This window comes from Peromyscus californicus, unplaced genomic scaffold (genome assembly GCF_007827085.1).
Source record: "Peromyscus californicus insignis strain IS unplaced genomic scaffold, ASM782708v3 Scaffold_6__1_contigs__length_162567912, whole genome shotgun sequence".
NCBI lineage: Eukaryota > Metazoa > Chordata > Mammalia > Rodentia > Cricetidae > Peromyscus > Peromyscus californicus.
The window spans coordinates 45,259,759-45,283,856 of record NW_026294584.1 but is presented as its reverse complement, the minus strand read 5'-3'; the positions used below and the strand labels follow the sequence as shown (position 1 = coordinate 45,283,856).

The 24,098-nt window shown below is 45.5% G+C and overlaps 1 protein-coding gene across 6 annotated transcripts in view; it reads left to right on the top strand.

Annotated features, from left to right (window-relative positions):
• Positions 1-24,098, top strand: part of Plxna4 (plexin A4) — a 465,281-nt gene that overhangs the window by 273,216 nt on the left and 167,967 nt on the right. For all 6 annotated transcript variants that reach the window (XR_008214655.1, XR_008214654.1, XR_008214653.1 and 3 more), the window contains exon 4: positions 13,192-13,323. Coding sequence is in view for 2 of the 6 variants with exons in the window: in XM_052722108.1 (XP_052578068.1) it covers positions 13,192-13,323 (132 nt within the window). In the remaining 4 variants the exon portion in view is untranslated. The remainder of the gene's footprint in view (positions 1-13,191; positions 13,324-24,098) is intronic.

Sequence of the window (24,098 nt, the reverse complement as noted above, 5' to 3'; positions counted from 1 at the left end):
AACAATTCCCATGGGGAAAGGGACAGTGCCTATGGGTTTTGCTCAGTGCTTCTGAGTCCTGAGATCAATAGTGTAATTGCTGTGAAACACATAGGCCATGGTGCCGCCGCATAAATAATTGTAATCACTGTGGCCAGTGACAGGTAGGATGGTTTTCCAATATCTTATTCTAAAATGCATTTCTCTGCAATTAAACCCACAGGCTTTTGGCAGAATGAGCATCCATATAGGCACATAGTATTTTTTTCCTTGCTAGGCACTGAGGCACATCAAGTCTGGCACCTCCTTTTCCTCTTGGCACTCCCCTACTGAGGTCAAAGATTACCATCTGACTTGAGTATGTCTTTAGGCCCCTCAGCTGAGGGTGGGGGTGGGTATGAGGTGGTCAAAAGAGTCTTTGTGGTATCCCAGCCATACCCTGCCCCTGGACCCGGGGCCCCTAGCTTTCTACATCTGTGCATTCCAGCTCTGTCTGATGACATCATCTAGGCACAGGGATGTCCTTCTCAGATCCATGACTTGAAGTCAGGGAAGGGTTCTCCCCACAATGTCCTTGGGGACAGATTTTTCTCACTGTGAGCTATTCAGATGCCTCACTCCAGGCATCAAGAATTCCTTGGAGCTCATTTGTGACAATTCCAAGCATTTGCTTTTCAGGGTGGTTGCCATTAAAAAAAAAAAAAAAAAGATGGGACAGAGGCTGTGCCTGGGAACATTACAGGAGCAGTAGAAAGAGGAAACATGAAATCACATGTGGTGGTCTGGGAGATGGCACTGAGTGAGGCCTGCTCCAAGAGGCTCCAGGAATTTGTTACTTGACAGTAACAGACATTCTCAGCAGGGCATGTGACAACATCTACCTTTAGATGCATTATTGCCAAGTATAGGTTTGAAGCCAAAAATGTCACCTCCAGACTAGAGTTCTGCTGGTGTCTTTTATACTGTGAGCCCTGTAGTTAAGAAGCACACAGACAGGAGGAAGGCTAAAAGAGCATATCAAGAACCCCTGCCGTGACGCACTGTGGGAACTTCATGAGCAAGATGTGCATAGACAGTTGCTGTAGTACTTGGAAGGCATGGACTCTGTCTTGATGTTCAGTGGGATGGTGGAGGAACCTTCCATTCTCAGTGAAACCTGAACTTCAGTAATGTGGCATGCATGGATGCTATCATCTCACCTTGCTTCTTTCATCTATCTATCTATCTATCTATCTATCTATCTATCTATCTATCTATCTATCTATCTATCTATCTCATCTATATATCCCATCTGGTTCTGGGCTTTTCAAGTCTCTAAATATCTCAAAGCAACCCTCAGTCTTTCAGCCAGCAGCCAGGTGGCACCACTTGGACCAGTGGCTCTCAGTGTGGTGCTAGCATGTGGTCCTCAGGCCAAGAGGTTGAAAAACATAAGACTCCCAATCCTTATTTGCAGTCTCTCCTTTTTCTGGTTAGCTGATTCCTTACTCCTTTGTCCCAAGTAAACATAGACTATTTTTTTTCTACACAACAGCACACACATCTGTCCCTGAAAGGAAGCCTTCATGCTCCACAGAAAGACTGGCACCCCAGCAGCTTGATGAGGCTGTGGGGAAAGGACCAGAGCAGAGCTCATCAGTGAAAGCAGATGTCGAGCTAATACACACTTGTCTGATGCTCCCTGGGTTATTTATTTCTCAAGAAAATTGCATATCAGTGCCCAGGGGATGAGCAACAGTTGGTCTCTGGAAGTTTCCCACAGACAGCTGGGAGCACTACAAAGATCAGAACCATGTAGAGCTGTGTTTCTGAGGTTCTTGGTGTTAGGAGGCCTGGTGATCCTTTAGGATGAGGCAACATTAGGAGAGGTAAGCTTAGGAAATAGTCAAGGGTGTCTAAGAACTCTGGGGCGATTTTAGGTATTTCCCATTATGAATGGAGTACATATGTTTATTAGTTAATTTAGTAAACACCTATTAAACAACTGGTGTATGGTGACTATTGGGGACTTGGCTGGGAAGCACTGTTCTGCTACGTAGCTATCCACATCACTTGGTTTCATCTGCATCTCCATACTAACTAACCAAGCACACTGCATACCAATTAGCTTCAACTCACATGCAAGTGTTCTTACTCCGAGTGACCAAGAGTGGTTCATAATCTACAGAATGAAATCCTCACAGTGGTCCTGAGATGGAAACTCTGAGTCCCGTATTTCCTCTGAAGCCACCCAACAAACTAAATACATGCAGTAAATATTAATATAAGGCAAGATGGTAGGAGTATGCCTGGATCCATGTCCTGTCCTTAAACCTGACCCCTAAACATCTGCCCTTGGGACTTTGGCCCTCTGGCATGGAAATAGAACATGCAGGAAACATAAGAGGAAGACATGAGAGGCCCTAGAATCAGCCAGAGTACATGATAGCTTTTCTTGATGGCAAAGATGCCCCATTCAGGAAGCTATGGGAATAGGCAAGCATGATAAAAAATAGTGCCCTGGGGCCAGTTTCAGAGGGACTAGGGAACTAGACAGGTTGAAGGGAAACAGAAAGGATACTGAAGAAATGTGTCTTAGTTAGGATTACTATTGCTGTGACAAAACACCATGACAAAAGCAACTTGGGGATGAAAGGGTTTATTTGGCTTCCACTTCCTCATTGTAGTGCATCACTGAAGGAAGTCAGGACAGGAATTCAAACAGGGCAGGAACCCAGAGACAGGAGCTGATGCAGAGGCCATGGAAGGGTGCTGCTTACTGGCTTGCTCAGCCTGCTTTCTTATAGAACCCAGAACCACCAACCCAGGGATGGCACCACCCACAATGTACTGGGCCCTCCACCATTGATCACTAATTAAGATGTCCTACAGGCTTGCCTACAGCCCGATCTTATGGAGGCATTTTCTCAGTTGAGGCTCCCTCCTTTCTGATGACTTTAGCTTGTGTCAAGCTGACATAAAACTGGCCAGGCCAGAAGGGGGCACAGATGAAAGGCCTATTTGCAAAGGCACACTGTGTCTTGGAGAGACTGGACCTGCAATGCTTTGGATGACTAATATTCCACTGTTATTGGGAAAGACAAAAGGGGCCAGGAAGATTCTAAGTTTCAGTGGGATGCTGCTCTAGGTTGATGGTGGCCATTTGTAAAAGAGGGGCCGAAGGTGGAAAAGATGGGGTGCAGATGAGGACACAGGTCAGAGGCATCAGTCAAGATACCAATGAGATGGGGTTTATACCCAGAGATTGGAGGATCCCAAGTATGTGCTGACTGGTAAAGCTGGAGATGTAAAGGAGTCAAGCTGGGATGAAACCTAGACAGGCCCTCTTTCCCCATCCAGTTCACACTTGTCACATCTTCTCTGTGCCCATCTGTGTGCTGTCCTCTTCTAACTTGAGCTAGAACTTGACCTTTTCAGATCAAACGCCACCAAAAACAATGCTGCCGCCTGCTCAGGCAGGGGTCCACCATTTTCAAGTCCCTTCTGGTTTCCTGAACTTCCAGCTAGAGAGGAGTTCCCTGGATCCCGGGAGAGAGTGCTGAGTGCCCCTCAGATACACAGTCAGTGAGCTTGCTATGGCTTTTCCCCATTAGCCTGCTTGTTATGGTTACTCTGCGCAGCGCATGGCATGTTTCGTGTGTGCAGGTGGTGTGCATGTTCCTGTGTGTACAGGCATGTGGACAGAGGTCAGACATGAGTGTCAGTCCTCAGATGCTGCCAGCCTTGATTTTTAAAATTGGATCTCACTGATCTGGAAGTGGCCAAGGAAGCTGGAGCCACCAGCCACACCTCATCAGCATTGGATCAGAAACATGCACCACCCTAACCAGCTAATTCTCCGTGTGGATTATAGGGATCAAACTCAGGTTTTAGTGTTTGCAAGGTGAACATTTTATTGACTAAACCATCTCCCCAGTCCCGATTGCTGGTTTTTATTGAAACATGATAGTTACCCCTTTATTAAATATTTTACATGCTTGGGGCATTATTATTCTGATACAATATCAATAATGATGAAGCTGTTATTATTTCTGCTTTTAACATGAGCAAAGTGATGCTTGGGAAAGTTTGGTGGCGTGTCTCTGTCCACACAGTCCCTAAGTGTCAGAGCCAGGATTCACAGTGCTTGCCCATGAGCTTAACTGCTGTCTACTGATGTGTCCTATCTCAGGACTCTGATCTCTCACAGCATGAATGAGCATGGTCCATCTGCCAGACACCGGAAGGAGCTGGTGCATGTAAAGCACATGGCATGGTACCTGGCTCGTGGCAGGTGGTGAATTAGCTCTCTATCCATTTGTGCTCATGTTCTGGGAGTAGGAGCAGTCTGTCCAGCCTCCCATTTGAACAGACAAGCATGAGGAGTGGCCAACCGAAGTTTGTGAGGGAAGACTACTCAGGCCAAAAGGTGGCTAGCAACCCTAAGCTTTCAAACCTGTAACTCCATCATGTAGGCTCCTAATGTATCTCTGGGACAGGTGGAACCAAGGAGACAATTTTAAAATATCCTGTATTTGAAATATGTCCATGCAAGCCTTTTCTGGTCCTTGCCTTAAATCAACCATGAACTTTGCTTTTCATTTCTTCAGATTCTGTGTCATCTACAGTTAGAGATTTTCCCCTGTGTCACCACGCATGTACCTGTGCAGTTCAGAGGCCAAGGTCCCTGATTTTTATTTTATTTTATTTTATTTTTTGCTTTGGACAAGAAGGTCTAAAACCTGCATAGAAGTCATCGCTCAGCCCTTTGAATGTGTATAATAGGGGACCCAATGGGACTGGTTTTGCCGGCAGTGTTTAGTAACGCGGTCGTGGTGTGGGATTCATGCACACACAGCGCCTGTCTAATTAATTGCTGTTTACAGTCTTGCTGTTCCTTTTGCGTTCTCTTTCTCCTGGCTGGAATCAAGAAATCAAAACAAAGAGGCTTCATTGTGCTATTCTGGAGCAACTTAAACAGGCTAAACATTGATGCGGGGTCCAGGCCCACTTTCTAAGTCTCAAAATGAAGAGGCACACCCCAGAGTAGTAGATAGAGCTCACTCGGAGAGGGAAATAGGGCACAGTTGCCTACCAGGGCCTGTGTAGGGCAGCTCCAGAACCATCCTACTCCTGGATCTTTCAGATAGAGTGTCCTTTTTCATCACTGTAAAATAGAGAAGCCCTACAGCATGAAGGTGAATAGAGATGCGATGGATATTTTTGTCCATTCATTTATTCATTCACTCACTCACTCAGCAAACATCTGAGCAGCTACTGTGTGCATGGTTCAAGGGTTTGAGAAATATACCTTGAGATAGGTTTCTGCATCCCAGTGAGGGGCACACAATAGCTGTAATAACTGAGTGCATTGTAGAGTAAGTCAGAGGGTAACAGGTACTATGGGAGAAGAAAGAAGAGGGCCAGAGAAAGCCGATGGGGAGTGGCAGCAAGATGCCAGCAGTGGGTTTAAAAGCAAAAGCCTTGGAGAATTCAAGGTGCTACTGAGTGAGGGTTTCTCAACAGATGTCTTTGGTTTGTAGTTTGATGCATACTGTCAGGAAGTGGGTACACAAGGGATGAGGGAAGCCTGCTAGGAAGCAGGTATACTTCCAAATGCCCAGAATCGGATGAGAACGTGAGGCCTCATTCTACCACTATACAAAGTTGGCATCTCCTCCCCAGGGATAGAGAAGGACTGGGGAGGGGATTGCCTTCCCAAAGTGTCTAACACCACAGCCAGCCAAAGTACTCAGGCCTCATCCCAGATCTGCCTCTTTGTGCCAACCCATTGTATCCTTCCTGGTTCCTTCTCCTCCTTACCAGAGTTGAAAATGCTGCCCTGAATCACTTTCCATAGAATTTGACCAGGGAAGTTCCAAAGGCTGTGTTTAAACTGAGACTTGCTTCTTCTTTGGAGACAAAGCCTGTGTATATATGTAGGTGTGTTCATGTATGTGTGCATATGGAGGTGTAGAGGTGTGTATGTGCATGTGTGGTGTGTGTATATATATATATATATATATATATATATATATATATATATATATACCACACACATATATATGTGTGTGTGTGTGTGTGTGTATGTGTGTGTGTGATGATTCTAACCATAGCATCTCATACTAGAGTTGGCTTCTCTCAATGATGCATTTAATGAATGAGTACCTATTATGTTGCTGACTCTGGCATTCTGTAGTATAGTTTTTTGTTTGTTTGTTTCCTTCGTCTGCTTCTGTAGCCTGTGTGGCAGGATGCTGAGACAGAGACCAGGGCTACATCAACTAGAGCCAGTGGTGATCAACCAAATAAAATACTCACCTAGGATCCAATGGCTCCTGGTGTGTCTTTCTGAGAGAATCGGAGTCCTGTGATGCTCCCGATTACTCATCCCTTACCAAGGGCCCTCATCACTATTGCCTCAAGGATAAGGCCAAGAAGCTAAGACAGCCAAGATCACACACAGACTTCTGAGAAGAAAAGCCAAAGCCTAGGTCCTTCCCCTTCCTCCTTAGGTACTTTGCCTATCCCTGCCTGCCCCAGCAAAGCCTAATTTACAAACTAACTGCTGTGCATTTTACTGGGTAGAACCCTCTTCAGATTCTGGGCACTTGGGAGGCCAGACCATAGCTCTAGCCTGACTTGAAAATGGGGTATGCCATTTTCACTACACCATCCTGAGAAGTATAGCCTGACCAGACCTCCAGTCTGTGCTCATAGCTAGCTTGCTCTGTGCCTCTGTATTTGAGACTGAGGCTCCACATAGAGACTGCAGAGTGGGATGGGGCATACCTCTAATTTCAGCCTGCGCCCCTCCCCTTCATCACCAGTTCTGCCTCCATTTCCCCACCTTCCAGAAAAACGACCCTGATTCTTACCTTTTTGTACCTGGACACAGCCTAGCAGCCTGGCAGGTGTAGCTGTTCCTGGGGAAGCTAGAAGAGACTATGCAGGGAGGGAGGAAGGGGGGGGGAATGCAGGGGTGGCCCAAGTCTTCAGAGATGAATGGCACTGTTTGCTCATTAGGGAGATTATTTCAAGCAAGACGGCAGCCAGAACGCTCTAGTGCAAGCATCTGCCTGCTACTGGGAGACGATATTTATTGTTCAATCCTTCAATGGATGTAAATAAACAGCCCGGCCCAGATAATGTTCCAATAAACAAACAAGCAGCTGCCAGGAGCTCCCTGGATGGCTGACCTTTGTGGAGGCCACCCTGCTGATGTTTCAATAGCAGTCTGCCTGGCAGCTCAGAGACTCACTGTGCCAGGGATGGAGATAGGTGCCTTGCCGACTGGTGGATAGGCAGGGGGCCAGAGGCTGAAGGACGGAGGCTGGCTGCCTAGAAAGATCCAGGGCTGGAGTCTGACTGGCTGGAGAAGGTGGGTAGGGTAGCCTGGGTACCCAGAGTAACATGTGTATATGAGTCCCTGCTAAGCCCCATGGAGGGCGTGGTACAGTGCATGCTCCATGCTGTAACAGAGCCTCCTGCATGGGCCACAAAGGGGTGATGTTCAATTGTTAGGTCCTAGTGTGGCCTCTCCAGTTGTCAGTACTGAAGTGCATCTGTGTACTTGGTCGTTAGCCCATTACCATCTAATTGTCTGGCTGCCACCTTCTCCCCAACAGATGTAGCTGATATAGCTGGAAGCCTCCAGAAACCTGCTCCCACAGCAACTGTTTGACTAGTTGGTCCCGTGCCACAAGCAGATGTTATATATATATATATATTTAGACAATCATCCAGGGTATTGGGAGTCCTGCTGTGCAGGAGGCATGCCCAGAGTGTGGGGAGAAGAGGCAGGAATATGTATAATAGAGCCTAGCAAGTGCCGGGCTGGATTAGAACCAGGGCCATGCTTCTGAGCATCTTGACTTCCTGGACATGAAGGAGGCCACACCAAGGGTTGATGCTTACAGCCCCTGAGCATCAAAAACATGAGGACTATGAAACACACGGTGATGTGCTACAGATGGAAGTTCCCTGGGAGATTCTAGTACATTGTGGTACCCCCAAGAGGACAGTCACCAAGCTAAATTCTTAGTAAGTATAGAATAAGAGAGTAGAGATGAGAACAGTCTAGAATGAAATCATCCAATATGGTAGCCATTACCCACATAGTGAGCACCCAAAATGTAAATGTCCCAAGTAAGATGTATAATATATGTAAAATTTCAATCAGATTTCAATGATTTAGTATCAGAAGAAGTATGAAAAATATCTCATTGATAATTTTTCACTTAAATATATGTTAATGTAATCATATTTGGAACATCCTGAGTTAGATAAAATGGTACAATCATTAAGTTTACTAACTTTTTTAAAATATGCGACCACTACTAGAAATTTTTAGTGTCATAAATGGCCTACATTAGTAGTTTACATATTTCTGTTGTTTAATGTTGGTCCAGAACATTCCAGGGCTCAGATGGGTCCTGGAAGAGCACCTTTCTCTGCCATGGGAAACAGACAGGAATCACTTTAGATCCACCCCATTCATTCCATCCTCACGACAATGTTGAAGAAAAATGCCTACACGGATCCCCCTCTGATACCCTTTCCAGATAGTTAGTTTTACCTTCCTGCCAGGCTCTTGTAATTTTATGAAGCCATTATCAATTTTGCTCCTTTGGTTCAGTCTTTTTAATGACCTAAGAGTAACCCATGGAGCCTCTGAGGTTACCTGCTATGTGATTTTAGCCAAAGTCTCATGGTCAGATGTGCTGTATTGAAAGCCCTTTGCCATGTGGCCTGTGAGCTATGCACTACTTACTATCACTTGGGACTGTGCTTCCCATCCCTGGTTATACCCCAACAATTGTTCAGACTCACCAGAAAGAACCAGTAGCAGCGTTTGAACACCTCCGTGCTCACGAACTTCATTGGTATAAAGACTGAACCATTCAGGAGCCAGCCTCCTGGAAGGTCAAGTTGGGACCACTTTTCCTCTGCAGATGCTAGCTCAGTCTAGAAAGTCATTCCGCAAATGTAGGACACAGAATGAATGAGCACATCACTACAAGAGGGAACTCACAGAATGGGGCATCATTTCCTCTTTGGTGTTTGCCTCAGAGATTAATATCCTCCAACATCCAACTTTGCGTGTATGACCCTCACACAGCTGGTCTCCCTACATGGTATACTTCTAAACACAACAGACTTCTTTGTTAATCCTTTCCATCATCTGTATTGTATAAAGTAACAAACCTTGTTTGTTTATGCTGACACTTCAAAAGTTTTGGGGTAGCCTTTATGCTAGGACTGAAGTGCAGCCACTGGCCGACAGTCTCCTGCCTCAACATTCACTTCCTTGTCATGGTTTGAGCTGTTGTCCCTGAGCTGCTCATGAGCTCCAAACACTTGAAATGTCTTTCTGCCTTCTAAAGAGTGGACTGAACGAGATAGCCCATGTTTGTGTTCAGGTAGACTTGGTCAGGAAGATGGCCCTGTGATATCCCAGTGAAATGCTGCCTAAGATTTTGCTGAGTGCCCTGGGGTACTGAAAGTAGAAAATGTCATACTGGGCTCCCCTTTCTTGGTTATGATGCCTCTTACCTTGATCATGTCTAGCAACTTAGAGTCCATTGTTGAATTGGTAGAGTGTGGTTTTCATTTGCTCAATAATGAATCATAGAATACCAACCACATCCTACAGTCTATGAGGAACGCAACAGAGGTGACTTCTGCCCTTGAGTCTCACACCTGCAGGGCTGTCTTCCCCATAATAGCTCCTCCCTCACTGTGAGCCCACAGAAAACAGCTTCTTTCTATAGTTCTGTCCCCATTGTTGAGTTTTTTTGTTAGTCCCCAAAGTTTCGAATCATCCTTGAAGTTTCCAGCTCCCTTCTCTGGATCATATATATATATATATATGACTAGTGGCAGGACTAGTGCGTAGGGAGTTCTTCCTTCTATTTCTCCATGCAGAAATATGTCTTTTCCTGTCTCTAACTCAGTTCTATTTCTTTGGTCAAACTGCCTGAGATTCCATGGAGACTCATTATTTTAAAATACCTTTTCATGTGGAGCTTTGTCAAAGGCTTTTGGAAAAACTAAGTAGCTAAGAGGCAAATACTGATCCAGAAGTTGGGAGAGGCCTGGGTTCTAGTCTAGCCTGACATTGTTTTCCACTGAACTTTGGGCAAGCTTCAGATCAATCCCCATTTCAGTTGCTTCATCAATAAAATGAGAATGATTATGCTGACAGTCAACATCATAAAAATTTTACAACCATCAGACGGGAGAGTGTTACTTAAGAATACTTTGCAAGGTCTAAAACAAAAATATAAGGGCTCATTATTTTGAAATTTCTTTATTCATATGCAAGTTCCTCCCCAAAAGAGCTGCGGTAGATAAAGACATGATTCTTTCATCACTGCCAGGGTAACATTTGCACAACACAGACCCCTAGACAGAATGCAAATTGATTGATATTGGCAATAGGACTTAGTTAAGGGTTAGGGTTTGAGGTCCAGTGTAAGGGTTCGGTATAGTGTGAAAACTTACAGAAGCCTGGACAATGAAGTTAATCAGGTCTAGGTGTGACTCCATGTCCATGTTCCCTAGATATGTAACCTTGGCCATGTTATTTATCCTCCATGCATCATCTGCAAACATGGGCAGTAGTAATATTGGTGACAGATTTATGAGATGTAAATGTCAGACATTGTCTATTCCATGAAAAGTAATTCCTATTTGTTTAGGTAGAGTATAGAGAATTGAAAGCTAGTCCATTCTGCCTAAATTTTAGGACTATTCACCAAATAACCCATTTTACAACAAAATTTTGCTCATGTCTTGTGTTCAGTTCTCTCAGGAAATAGATACATGAGTTCTCTTCTTTCTGCAGTATATAAAACTGTAATCTGGATTGCAGTAGGGGAGAGGAGAAGGAGGAGAGAGACTTTCCCAGTTATTCTTCTACTCTGGCAGAATATGGAGGGTAGGGAACATAAAAGGCCAGGCCTGTGAAAGTTTGTCCCATTGTGTCTATAGGATCCTTGCTTATTTCACATGATGTCTATTACATCTAGCATATCACCCTATCCTAAGGAGCAGGGAAGTTAGAGGCAGGTGATGAGGAACACTCCTGAGGCACTGAATCTAACTTCTAATGGGGATCAGACCAAGGGCATGGGATGGTCCCTATGGGAGACCGTTTCTGTCAGGGGCCCAAAAGAGGTACTCAGCCAGGGTGCTCAGCATCATTCTCTGTTCCCACTCCAGGGCTCTTCCCAGCTGGGGATGAAGCCTGGTTAGGCCACTGGCCACAACCATCACTTCACTGCCAGACTGGTTTTGCATAGATTTCTGTTTCATTTTAGTTGAGAAAGTGCCTGGCCAATGTGCACACTGATGTCTCAGCAGTGGGTGCAGAAATGGGGGGGGGGGGGGCAGGGGGCAGGGAGGGGGAGAGTGTGCATCTCTCTTCAGGCTGGTTTTCCTGTTGTTGTTTTTCTGGTGAGCATAATGGAAATCAGCAAATCAGAGGAGTCTCAATCTCATTTATTTATTCATTTGAAAATAAATAGTGGTCAAGCAATCAAACACAAAACCATAAAATCAACTAGTATCTGAGTTCAGTGAACGTGGTAGAAACAAAGCATTCTGGTGACCCAACGCATCAGCTGCCACCAGTTGTGGTGTCCCTGTCTATCAGTTAGTTCCTCTGAATAACTCTTTTGTTTTCCTTGATCTCATAAGAGGGTGAAAATTACAAGGTAAAAAATTAAAATGACTACATAGTGGTAGCACTTGGAATGCAATGTGTTGTTTAGTTTTGTTACTGGAATCACTAAAATCCCCCCAGAGATGCCTTGCAGAGCATTGTATTAGCAGCATATCTTCAAGTCCTCAGATCCACTAACTAACACTTAGCCACATCCTCAGTAGTCCTTGTCCCAACTTACATAGATGGTGCTATTCTCATGGGGCAGGAGGCCTGCTGGATCAGTGTGCGTACATTTCAGTTGACTCTAGAAACATGGGCCAGAGGCCAGATGAGCACTGTGTTGGGTTGGGAAGCCAAAGTCTTTTCTAGGTCTGTTCTCAGTGGTGGGGTGTATATAGAGGGGGACATCTCTTCTGGTGGTTTCCACATTGTCTAAACATTTCTAGGAAGGACTTGGAGATGGCCCAGGGATCATGCAATCTTCTAAGTATTCTTGAAAGATTGAGGATGGCTCATGCCTGAGGCACACTTTCCTTCCCTGAGATCATGAACAGAACCTCACAATGAGCTGTTACAGGACCCAACATCTACTTTTAAAACCTGAAGTGTAAGCTACTAGTTTCTATGGACCAAAGGAGATCAGAGATGTGGAGCTTCTGGGATTGACTCTCCAAGTCTCTTCCAAAGCAGAGCAGTGATACCTGGGTAGAAGTTTCAGTGACTATACCCTCATCCATATATCAAAAATACTTCTGCTAACAAATGTTAGCCTTTCTTCTTGTCTTTCTTATGTGGGATTGTCCCCTGACCTGAAGCTGCCTCAGTACCCAACCCAGACCCTTCATTTGGATACCAGCCTTGTACTCTTCTCTAAAGACTAGCCTTGCCTCAGTGAACTGTTCCTAGGGCATAGAAAACCAGAGACAAAACCAAATTCTTTTTAAAGCTCAGGATGGTCTGTTCCCTCCTTCTTTCATGAGCTTCCATTAGTAAGCCACAGTGGACTTATATTACTTATGTCTTTGCAAAACCAAAACTTGGACTCTAAGTTCTGCAACGACAGAGCTCCTTGCCTCTCCCTTGACTGTTGGGAGTGTCTCTAGGCTGAAGTTGGGCTGTGAACAATACAAACTCTAAAGCCATTGTAGTGGTTTGAATGAGATGTCCCCCAACAGTCTTGGGCATCTAAAACTTGCTTGGGCATTTAAAAACTTGCTCTTCGTTTGGTGGTGTTATTTGGGGGATGCTTAGGAAGTATGCCTCTGTTGGAGGAAGTACACCATGGGAGGTGGGCTTTGAGAGTAAAATACTTCACCTCCTGCTGGTTTGTCCTCCCTGCTTCATGCTTGTGGTCAAGATGTGAGCCCTCGGTTTCCTACTCCTGCCGCCATATCTGCCCCTTACAGTCTTGCTTCCCTGTCATCACAGACTCATCTCTCTCTGGAACCATGAGCCCAGATCAATGGATCCTTGTATAAGCTGCCTTGGTCATGGTGTTTTATCACAGCAATAGGAAAGTAACTAGTACATTCACCTCACATTTCCTTTTCCTTTCTCTGCAGATCCGGGTGGATGGGCCCAAGGGCAATGCCCTCCAGTATGAGACTGTGCAGGTGGTGGACCCAGGCCCAGTTCTCCGGGACATGGCCTTTTCCAAGGACCACGAGCAACTCTACATCATGTCAGAAAGGCAGGTAAGGCTGTTGAGCTCTGCTCGACACTTGTCTTGCAACTAAATACTAGCCTGTGGCTCTGTAGAAACCTGCAGGAGGCCAGCTGCAGAGAGGTGATTTGATTTATTTGGCTCAGTGTGCTGCCTTTTAGTTATGCTGCCTGGGGACTAGGGCTGGGTCTGTTGTAACAGGAATGGAACATTTGAAATATGTTGAAAATATTCAGGGTCTAGGACAAATCCACTAGCTTCAAAACCATGTGGCAGATAGGCTCAAAACCAACATTTACTACCTTGAAGTGTAGAATCCCAAGTTCTTGGTCAGATTTCCCTACAGAAAGGATAAACACCTATCAAAGTCACCTTCCTGGTCCCAAGAGGTTTGTGTGATTGCAGAGATTTATTGCTGAAAGAAACCTAGGTAAGTGAGCATCATAGAAGAGCCAGATGGATGAAGGTTTGGAAAACAGTCAGTGCAGTGGAATGAGATGATACATGGTGTGCTCTGAGCATTCCCATGTACCCCCAACTTTGTGGAACATCTAGAAGATTCCATGAAAGCCGGTCTGTGAACAGATAGGGCACAGGGATGATGTTGGCTGAAACTAAGTAGGACTTAGCAATGTTAGATTTGGTTCCAGAGCTTAGCCAAGTACTAAGTAAGTTGTTCAGGGGTCCTCAGTGCAGACCAGAGATAATATCATATAATTAGAGGTGTTCCCTATAGTCCTTTAACTTACTGCCCAGAGTTTTATATGCCACAATATATCCTGGAACCCTAAATGTGGATAGGCATTGCTGTACCTCTGCCTCATTATTTGTAGGGGGTCATATTGGAAGCTGTCCATCTAGCTCATGAATATGGATGCCTTAGCACTGGGTGACAGAGGCCGTGGCCATGAGGGACAGCTCTCTCTCTTATTCATCTTCATTAGTGTGCCTGAACTCTCTGGAGGACCTTGCTGACAGAGTCTAGATTGTTCTGCCTGTCCCAACTCCACAGAGTGAGGGAGATGAATTCCACATTATGCCACCCACAGTACTTGTGCTTTATGTCCTAGAAGCCCACAGTAGCCCCACCCTCCTTAGGAGCTTGATGACATCTTCTCTCAGTGTGGGTCTCTGGATCTGCCAGCTTCAGCAACATAGGGATTCATTGTGGTGCCCTTTGGAAGCCACCATGGCTCAGGGATGGTGAAATATTTTGCTGTGGGGTTGGATACAACTGGGATGGAATGAGCAGCTGGTAGGGAATCTATCCCCATTTGTATTTTTTTTCTTAGTGTGATTCCCCACTCCTCACTCTGCCTAATTCTATGGCCATAGGAGATGGGGGCAGGGGATAGCATTCTTTGGTGGAATTGACTTCTTTAAGGAAGGTCCAAGACCTGGTATGACATTGAACATTTCTTTTTGTTTTTGTTTTTGTTTTTTTTGAGACAGGGTTTCTCTGTGTAGTTTTACACCTTTCCTGGAACTCACTCGGTAGCCCAGGCGGGCCTCGAACTCACAGAGATCCGCCTGCCTCTGCCTCCCGAGTGCTGGGATTATAGGTGTGCACCACTACTGCCCGGCGACATTGAACATTTCTATATGCCTTGCATGACCTGAAATCCAGAATTTCTAAACCTGGGACTTAAAACATGGAAGAACTTTGAAAGATGTGAAAGCTAAACTACTAGTGTAAAACGATCCGTCCTCTCTGGTAACAATGAGTGTGAGCCTTCCCCTGCCTTTGAAGGACCCCACTGAAGACTTACTTGTCTCTTTGTTCTCATCCAGCTCTGTTTCCTCTAGTGTGCTCCCTACCCACTCAGGCGTGGTGATGAGACAAGCTGGGAACTTGATTATGGCATATTGGACAGGAAAGAAAGGCAGGGGTGAGAAGGTCAGATGTTCATCCATTTTGGAGTTGTTCTTCACAGAGACCCAAAATCAAAACCAAAGGTCCTGTTGCCTGGGTCAGCACTGGTGTCCAGTGGGTTGGCAGACTCAGTGTATAGCACGGTGGTTAAGGGCACAGGCCCCACAACATCTGAGTGTCTTAGTTGTTTAACATTGCTGTGAGCAAAATGTCTGACAGGAGCAGCTTAAAGGTGATTTTATGAACTTGCAGTGCAAGGGATATAGTCCATCATGGCAGAGAAGACCGGAGAGGGTCAGTTCATGGCGATTGGAGCTTACAGTGGCTTGCTCAGATTGGGGTAGCAAACAAAAAGCACAGAACTCAGGCTAGATGTGGAATCAGGCTGTAACCCTTGAAGACCTGCTTCCAGTCGTCTTTGTCCACTAGCTTGGCCCCATGTCCCAAAGAGCACATAACCTCTCAAACCAGTGCCACCATCTGAGGACCAAGTGTTCAAACACATGAGCCTGTGGGGACATTTCACACTCAAACTGTAACACTGAACGTCAACTCTGACTCTTCTATTTGCTAAGCGTAGTGTCATGTAAGTTCTGGAGCTCATAAAGGATCAGTATCCTCTATGGTCATCTAACAGCCAGTGCTCCAACCGTAAGTGACATGACACATATAATAAGCTTAGCCATAAGGTCAATCTCTGGATTTCAGGCTAGACATGTTCTGTTTCATTTTGTTTTTCCAGACAAGGGTTTCTCTGTATAGCTTTGGAGCCTGTCCTAGAACCCACTCTGTAGACCAGGCTAGGCTTGAACTCACAGAGATCTGCCTGCCTCTGCCTTCCAAGTGCTGTGGTTAAACGTGTGTGCCACCACCGCCTGGCTTGTCAGACCTGTTCTTAACTGACTGGGTGACGGTAGACATACCGCTTGAGTTCATTGTTCTGATTTACTTTCTCTGATACTGTGATAAAACACTGACCAAAAACAACTTTGAGAAGGAGAGGATTCATTTCCACCATTGTTGGGATGGTGGAGTCCATTGCTGATGGAAGCCAAGTCAGGAACTCAAGACATGAAGTGAGGTAGAAACCATGGAGTTATGCTGCTCACTTGTTTCCTTTCTATGGTTTACTCAGCTTGCTTTCTTAGATATCTCAGGACCACCTGACTAGGGGTGGCACTGTCCACAGTGGGCTAGAGCCTCATAAATCAATCATTAACCAAAAAATTCCTGATGAAAATGACCATGGGCCAATCTAATGGAGACAGTTCCTCAATTGGGTTCTCTCTTCCCAGGTGACTCTAGTGTGTGTTAAGTTGACAAATAACTGGCACATTCCCTGTCTTGGCTTTATCATCTGTAACCTAAGGGTAACAGTGATGAACTATTTCATTTGATAGCTTGAATAACCCAGGAGTAACATGTGCTAGTCTTCAGATTACTATTTTTTTCTTCATGTGAGTAAAGACCTAAATATTCCTGAAGGAAGTGAGTTAATAACATGAAATACCAAGGAGTTAGTCCTGGGATTCATGGTCTTTTTCTAGAAAGTCTCAACTACTGTGTAATTAAGGGTTCACGGACCATATGGGCTCTGTTGCATCATCCAACTCTGCTGTCTTGACATAAAGCTGTCATTGAGAACATACAAACAAACAGGTATGGCTGTGCACAGTGCCACTTCACTCATAAAGGAAGTAGCAGGCAATAGTTTTACAAAGCTTGAGTCAGTTCTTAAGTAGAAATGTATTGAAGCATTCCCCTAGCATTGATACCTTGGTAGAGCTATTGTGTAAAGAGGCTCAGAGAAATTTAGGAAGCAAAGCCTTCATCTATGACCTTCAAGGCTTAGAAAAACCAGGCTGTCTTTGGACTACTGCTTCTAAGGTCCCTCAACATCCTGGATTTCCTGTTACTTCTGTGGTTGCTGCTTCTTGATTTCTACCCAGTCCTTCCTCCTCTTTCCTTTATCCTCTTAATGTTATACTATTATTTAATGATCTATTCAGTCTCATGGCTTCACATCTTATCTGGTGCTCTCCACCCAGTCCTTCTAACATAGCTAATTGCCTTTGCTCCATCTTCATGTATGTGCATTTCATATACTTTCAACTTGACATGCCTGAGGCCACATTCTTCATCTTCCTCCCTAGCATTCCTCATCTATAGTAATCACTATCTTAGTTAATAGCAACCAAGTCATCCAAACTAAAAACCTTATAGCCATCTTTGGCTTCTTTTTTAACCCATGACTCTCCATCCAACATATCAGAAAATCTATTGATTCTACAAAATATTTCCAAATCGTGACAATTTCCCATATCATTACTATCACCCTGGATCAAGCCTGGTATTTTCGATAGACCCCTGTCCGTTTTCTCTGTAACCACCAGTATTTTCCCAGACTTTTCTCAAGGCACATAATCCTATCTCATTAACATGCCATCACGTTCTAGATCAGCAAATCCTTCAGCACCGATGAGAACCAGAAGGCCTGTGTATTCCTTTTATTCGTTCGTCTGGGGGTTGTTTTTTTGAGGCAGGTTGTTGTGTATCCCATCTGGGGCTTGCTATGTAGCTAAGGATGACCTTGAATGTCTAATCCCCCTGACTCTATTTCCCTGACACTGGGATTGTAGGCATGCTACTGTTCTAGTTCCATTCCTGTTGCTGTGATAAAGTACTCAGACAAAAGCCACTTAGGGAAAAGGGGGTTTATTTGATTTACAATTTCAGGCTCCAGTCCATTATGTGGGGAGGTCACAGTGGCAGGGGCTTTAAGTTGCTAGTCATATTACATATGCAGTCAAGACCAGAGATAGATAAATAAACACATGCTTGCTTAATTGCTTGCCCAAATCTTAATTTCTACACACTTATGTAGCTTAGGACCTTCGGAGTAAGGAATAGTTCTGCCCACAGTGGGCTGGGGCTACCCACATCAATTAAGGCAGTCAAGATAATCCCCCACAGACATGCCCGTAGGACAACACAGTGAAGACATACCCTCAATGAGAATCTTTCCCCAGGTTATCCTAGATTTTGTTAGGTTGGCAATTAAAGCTAACCATGACAGCCACCATGCCCTATGTATGTTCCACGTTCCAGAACTAACTGACCTCACCAACCCCTCTCTCACTCTGCTCTCTACACCAGCTCTGCAAAATCAGGGCAGTGCAAGTGTCCCGACAAAGACATGCCCCCAGTGACAGTCCTCTGCTATGGCAGGCATTCTCTTGCCTTGGGAGATCTTTGCTCTGATGATTCTCATGCCTAAAGTTGTCTCCAGACAGCTGTAAGGCTGACTCTCTTCCAAGTCTTTGCTTCCAGAAGGTTCTCCTGAGCTCCCCAGAGAAACTCCAACCTGCTGTCCACCAGATCCAGCAACTACCAACTCCTACATCCCTCTGTTTCCATCCATGCCTGTTCCCATGCCTGTTAAGTGTGTTATTGACTTGCATGCCTTTCTCATTTAGAATGTAAGCCGGGTGGTGGTGGCGCACGCCTTTAATCCCAGCATTCGGGAGGCAGAGCCAGGTGGATCTCTGTGAGTTCGAGGCCAGCCTGGGCTACCAAGTGAGTTCTAGGAAAAGGCGCAAAGCTACACAGAGAAACCCTATCTCGAAAAACAAAACAAACAAACAAACAAAAAAAAAAAGAATGTAAGCACCACAAGAATAGGCATGTTTCAATGTTTCATCTTTTTAGTTCATATATGACTGCAGTGCTCGTGCGCATACATTCGCCAACCTCTGAGAAAGCCTGAGGAAGTTTCCCCTTGATGTATGGAAGTTCCTCATTTTGAATGTATGCAGCATGAGAACAGAAATATTGATGTTTTATCTTTTTAGTTCATGTATGTATCATAGCCCCCTAGAACAGTATCTGACACATAAGAATACAATACATATGTGTTCAGTGGGTGAGAGAATGAACAAGCTGAGCTCTAGAAGTCTATGGCCTTGAGCTTCTTGTTCCAAGTATGTTGTTCTGGCTTGTTCCCATCAATAGACTCTAAAAACTGACCATAAAATACCACAGGGTCTGCATTTTCCAACATCATGAGATGGTAGACTCACTCCTAAACCCAGTGCAATGGCAATCGGAATTACAGCCCACTTCAGAGTGAAGGACCTGTGTCAGAGGGAGCTAATGGAGAGCCTATGCCAGAAGGAGCTGGTAAAGGGTGCCAGCTGTGCTCCACCACATCTGCTTAGAGACACGCTTCCACTCCTCATTTGTAATTGCAGCAAGACAGCTACCTAAAGGAACTTTGGTTTTGGTGTTGTGTCTAATGCAAGAGCAAGAGGAGGCCTGGTGAGTGGCAGAGGGAGGAGAGAGTCTGGAGGCTGTGAGCAAGCTGGCTGAGTTCTCCTACCACCAATGCTTTCCTGATCCTCTTGGCATAAAACCCAAGGTCTAGACTTGGGCTCTTCAGGACTCCAAGCTGTGACCCTGCCCAAGATCATGTTGGGGCCCTACCCTCTGATTCCCCGGTACCAGCCTACACTGTATCCCTTACCCTGTGCAGTGCCTTCCAGGTGTAGGACCTTTGCTGTCTCTGCATCCCTGCAGGGCATCCATGGCTATTCCCTCTTGTGCTGCTGACCACCCATCTAAAGCTGAGCCCCTTCCCAATGCCAGCATCGTGACTCCTTCCTGCCATTCTCGTTCCTTCCATTGCCTACTGGCCTGAACATTCCCTGTTGACTTTTTTTTTCTTCTCTGCACCTTGGCATGGGAATCCCTAGAGGGTAGGGACCTTGTCTTTCTTGTGTCTGGAACCTGAAAGAATGCTTTGCTCAAAGTAAAAGCCCCAGAAACCCTCTTAGTTCCTGTGGGGTTGATGCCAGGGACAGAGCCATGGGTCTAGCTGGCTCCTGGTAAGGCACAGCCCTTCTCTGGAGGACTGGGGCACTGAAGAAGATTCAGATGAAATATTAAGCACTGACTTGTTGGTAAGACCCAGGGAGTATTGGTTCTGTGAGTTGCCAGGATGTTACTGCTGGGCTTGAGGAATTTTCTACTTGGCCATGTAGTGAGAGACCAATGCAATAGGAGATGCTCTCTCTTCTAAATGGTGCCCACCCTTGCTTTTCCCAGGATCCTTTTGTGATGCTGACCTCTGCTACTTCCATCCCACGTATGATATATTGTCTTCCACAGTAAGGGACCGAGATTTAGACAGCCAGGGAGAGATTCCATACCTATTTTGCCATTGGGGTACACAATGAACCTATAGATACGGAAGATCCCAGAGAGTCTTCTTGTTGCTTTTTGAAGCTCTCCTCTTATTCCAGGCAACCTCTCACCATGGGCCAGCTCTCAGTGTGAGGAAGGATGGTGGAAGGATGGTGGTAAGGAAATCTCATGACAACAGAGGTAGAGAAGGAAGTGGGCGGTGACTGTACCTGTGTGGTGGTGACTGTACCTGTGTATCATATGGACCTGTGCTATGTAAGTCCAGCCAAGTTACTAGCTCTCTCAGTCCCTTAGTCATTTGGTACTCAACAATGATTTACTGAGCACCAACTGTGAGCCAGGTGTCCCTCTAGATCTTAGAGACACTGTGTGCATCGAGGTACCAAGGTTGTCGTCTTCAGGTAGCACGCTTTCTGGAGAAAATGAAGGGATGAATGAATGGCTTATGTCAGATAACAGTGAGCACAGTGGGAAATGGAACTGATTTGGGAGTAAAGTGCTGTCTCAGAGAGTGACAGAAATTTGCTCTTTGAAAGACAATCTCCAGGGAACTGTTCCTGGGGAAGGACCTTCTGAGCACAAGGCAGCATAAAATGAGGTGGCAGGAAGTGACTGTCGAGGGGAGAGCCATCCAGGCAGGGAGGAGCACAGTGAAGTCTAAGGTTCTGAGACACAGAAGGGTGACAGTGAGGGTGGCAGTGGTGGGGAGGCCACTTCAGAGAGTGGCACACCTGGGTCACACAGGAACTCATTAGCCATCTTTACAATGGGGATATAATAAATAGGACTTTCTGTACTTTCAGTGAGGATTAAATGAGATACATCTAGAAAATGCTGATCTTGACATCTGGTAGCAGACAGCGGTGAACAAAAGTGGGTGTCTTGGTTGATTATTTGCAAATTGTGCTGTCAGAAGCCAGGGCATTGTTCCTGCTCTCTCATGGTGTGGGAGAACTCAGCCAGCAATGTTTTCCATGGAGCCTTCTCCTTGGAGTGAATGAGTGCACACGACCGGATGTCAATGTCATTTTGCCACTGTATACCTGACTCTTTCTGTATCATATATGGCTTCTCATATTTCCCTTTTATTCTGCACAATTCTAAGCATATTTCTGGTGTGAGCATGTGTGTGTGTGTGTGTGTGTGTGTGTGTGTGTGTGTGTGTGTGTGTACGAGCATGGATTGACACACACCTTGTTACTGTCCCTGTCTGTCTCTGTCAGCCTCCTCCTTGCTGTGTGTATACACGCACATGTGTGTGGTTTATGCCTACTAGACCTCTATAAACATGAAGGGAATATCTACACATTAGGAAATTACTGTGTGATTTAAAAACAAAAACAAACTTCCAAGATCATGGGAGGGACTTTTGAGGAAATGTCAGCAAGGCAAATCAAAGAGGAGATGAGGTGACTGAGCCTGGCATCCTGGGGTCCTGGAACGACCCCAACAGGAATATAAACTGCTTCCCCCAGTCAACACAGGCTCTACTTTTAGAGGCCCCAGAAAGACAGAGATTTCTCTACCACTTTTACTGTCTCTGCCATCCCACACCACAGCCCTTTCCTGTCTAAGATCCAAGGGCCCCCAGCACATGTTCCCACTAGCTAGAGATCTGCTTTCTATATCTGAACCAACACCATCTTTTATGGTATCCCTTATTTTACTGGCTTTTGTTGACAGTGGGTGGCATCCAAGTATCTAGGGATACCCCTAAGCCTGTCTTCACTTCTGCGTACTTGGGGGCTGGAAAAAATGAAACTACCTCAGAGAACAAGATGCAGGAGAGGCAGCCCTGCCCAACCTCCTCCAACATGATCCAATAAACAAGCCTTCAAGACCATTCACCTAGGAATCATGCATCTATTCATTCAACAGTTAGTCACAAAGCACCTACTAGCTGCTAAACACTAGCCAAGGTGTCTATCCCCTTGAAGGGATAGAAGGATAGCCTTGATTTTAGCAAGCAGCAGCAGCCAAGAAGGGGTGAACATAATTCATCCCTCACAGACTCACTTAGCAGGTGATAAGAGTTGCAGAGGGAGGAAACAAGGCAGGCAGATGGACTCAGAGCTCTGGTAGCAGCAAAGACTGTGATTTGAAAGTGTTCAGAGAAGGATGCTGGAGAGTAGAAGGCATCCACAAGCATAGTGACTGACAGCTCCACATCCTCATTCCCTCTCTGATTGACATTTCTTTTAGGTTCTTTGCCTGAAGTTTAAGATGGAGAGATGATTAAGCTGTCTTGGAGGAGGGAAATAGTGAAAGGGTGCTTTTTGATTGTGATTTTGCCACACTGAGACTCTCTGAGGGAAACGTGGTTCAAGGAGAAGGTGGGGCTATATATAGGTCAAGAAAGGTCTGTGGGTCTGGAGAGATGACTCAGGTTAAGAGCAGCTGCTGCTCTTGCAGAAGACTTGGGTTCATTCTCAGCATCCTGACTCTGTAAGTCCAGCCAAGTTACTAGTCCCCTCAGTCCCGTAGTCTTTTGGTACTCAACAACGATTTACTGAGCACCTACTGTGAGCCAGGAGTTCCTCTACATCTTAAGGACTCTGTGTGCATCGAGGTACCAAGGTTGTCTTCTTCAGGTAGCACACTTTCTGGAGAAAATGAAGGGATGAATGAATGGCTTATGTCAGATAACAGTGAGCACAGTGGGAAATGGAACTGATTTGGGAGTAAAGTGCTGTCTCAGAGAGTGACAGAAATTTGCTCTTTGAAAGACAATCCCCAGGGAACTGTTCCTAGAGAAGGACCTTCTGAGCACAAGGCAGCATAAAATGAGGTGGCAGGAGGTGACTGTCGAGGGGAGAGCCATCCGGGTAGGGAGGAGCACAGTGAACTCTGAGGTTCTGTAACTGTAACTCCAGTTCCAGGAGATTCAGTGCCCTCATCTGGACTCCACAGGCACCAGGCACACAAGTGTTTTACAGATATACAGGTAGACAAAATACCCATACACAAAATAAAATAAAATATTTTTTTTTTAAATAAGAAAGGTCTATGCCACTTAAGGCTCAGGACACCAAAGCCTATGGTATTTCTGTCAAGGACCTCCCCATGTCACAAGGCCATCACTATTTTTTTTGTGCCTCAGTTTCCCCTAGAGATATTCTGAGTTTATCTGATATGAGCTGTCACAGTTTTGAAACTGATACTAGATGTGGTGATCTTGAACACTAATTCAGTGGAAAATGCTAGTATTGGGATAGGTTCCTTTTTGTTGTTGAAGGTGCTAGGCTTCTGAAGATGTGGTCCCTGCTCTATCAGCACTGGGTCTCCAGGATCCTCTCACCTGAGGTGTGTTTGACAGTGATGCTGACACCATCTCCGCATCATCCTTTTCATTCCTGTGAGAACCAAGTTGTCAGTTCTGGTTTGTCTGGACGCCTGACACTGTGACAAGCTGGTTTGGACATTTGCTCCTGGCACCCAGACTGGGCCGTGTCTGATAGCTCCTGGGAGTGTGAACTTGAAATGTAGGCTGCAAAGTGAGTGACAGGAAGCTGAGCCACCTCAGGCATTCACAAAGAGAAAAGCCATCGCAGCAGTTCTCCCAGTTTCACTCAAGTGGAAGCCTTCCCGTTGGTCTGTAATGGATCCCGAAGGCTCTCCTGTGTCATTGCTGAAATCTTCTCTCCTTCCCTCTTCTTCCTTCTCAACCAAGAAAGAATGTCTCCATTTTATAATTACAAAGCCTCAGAGAGCAAGAGGGGAGGCAGCTTCAT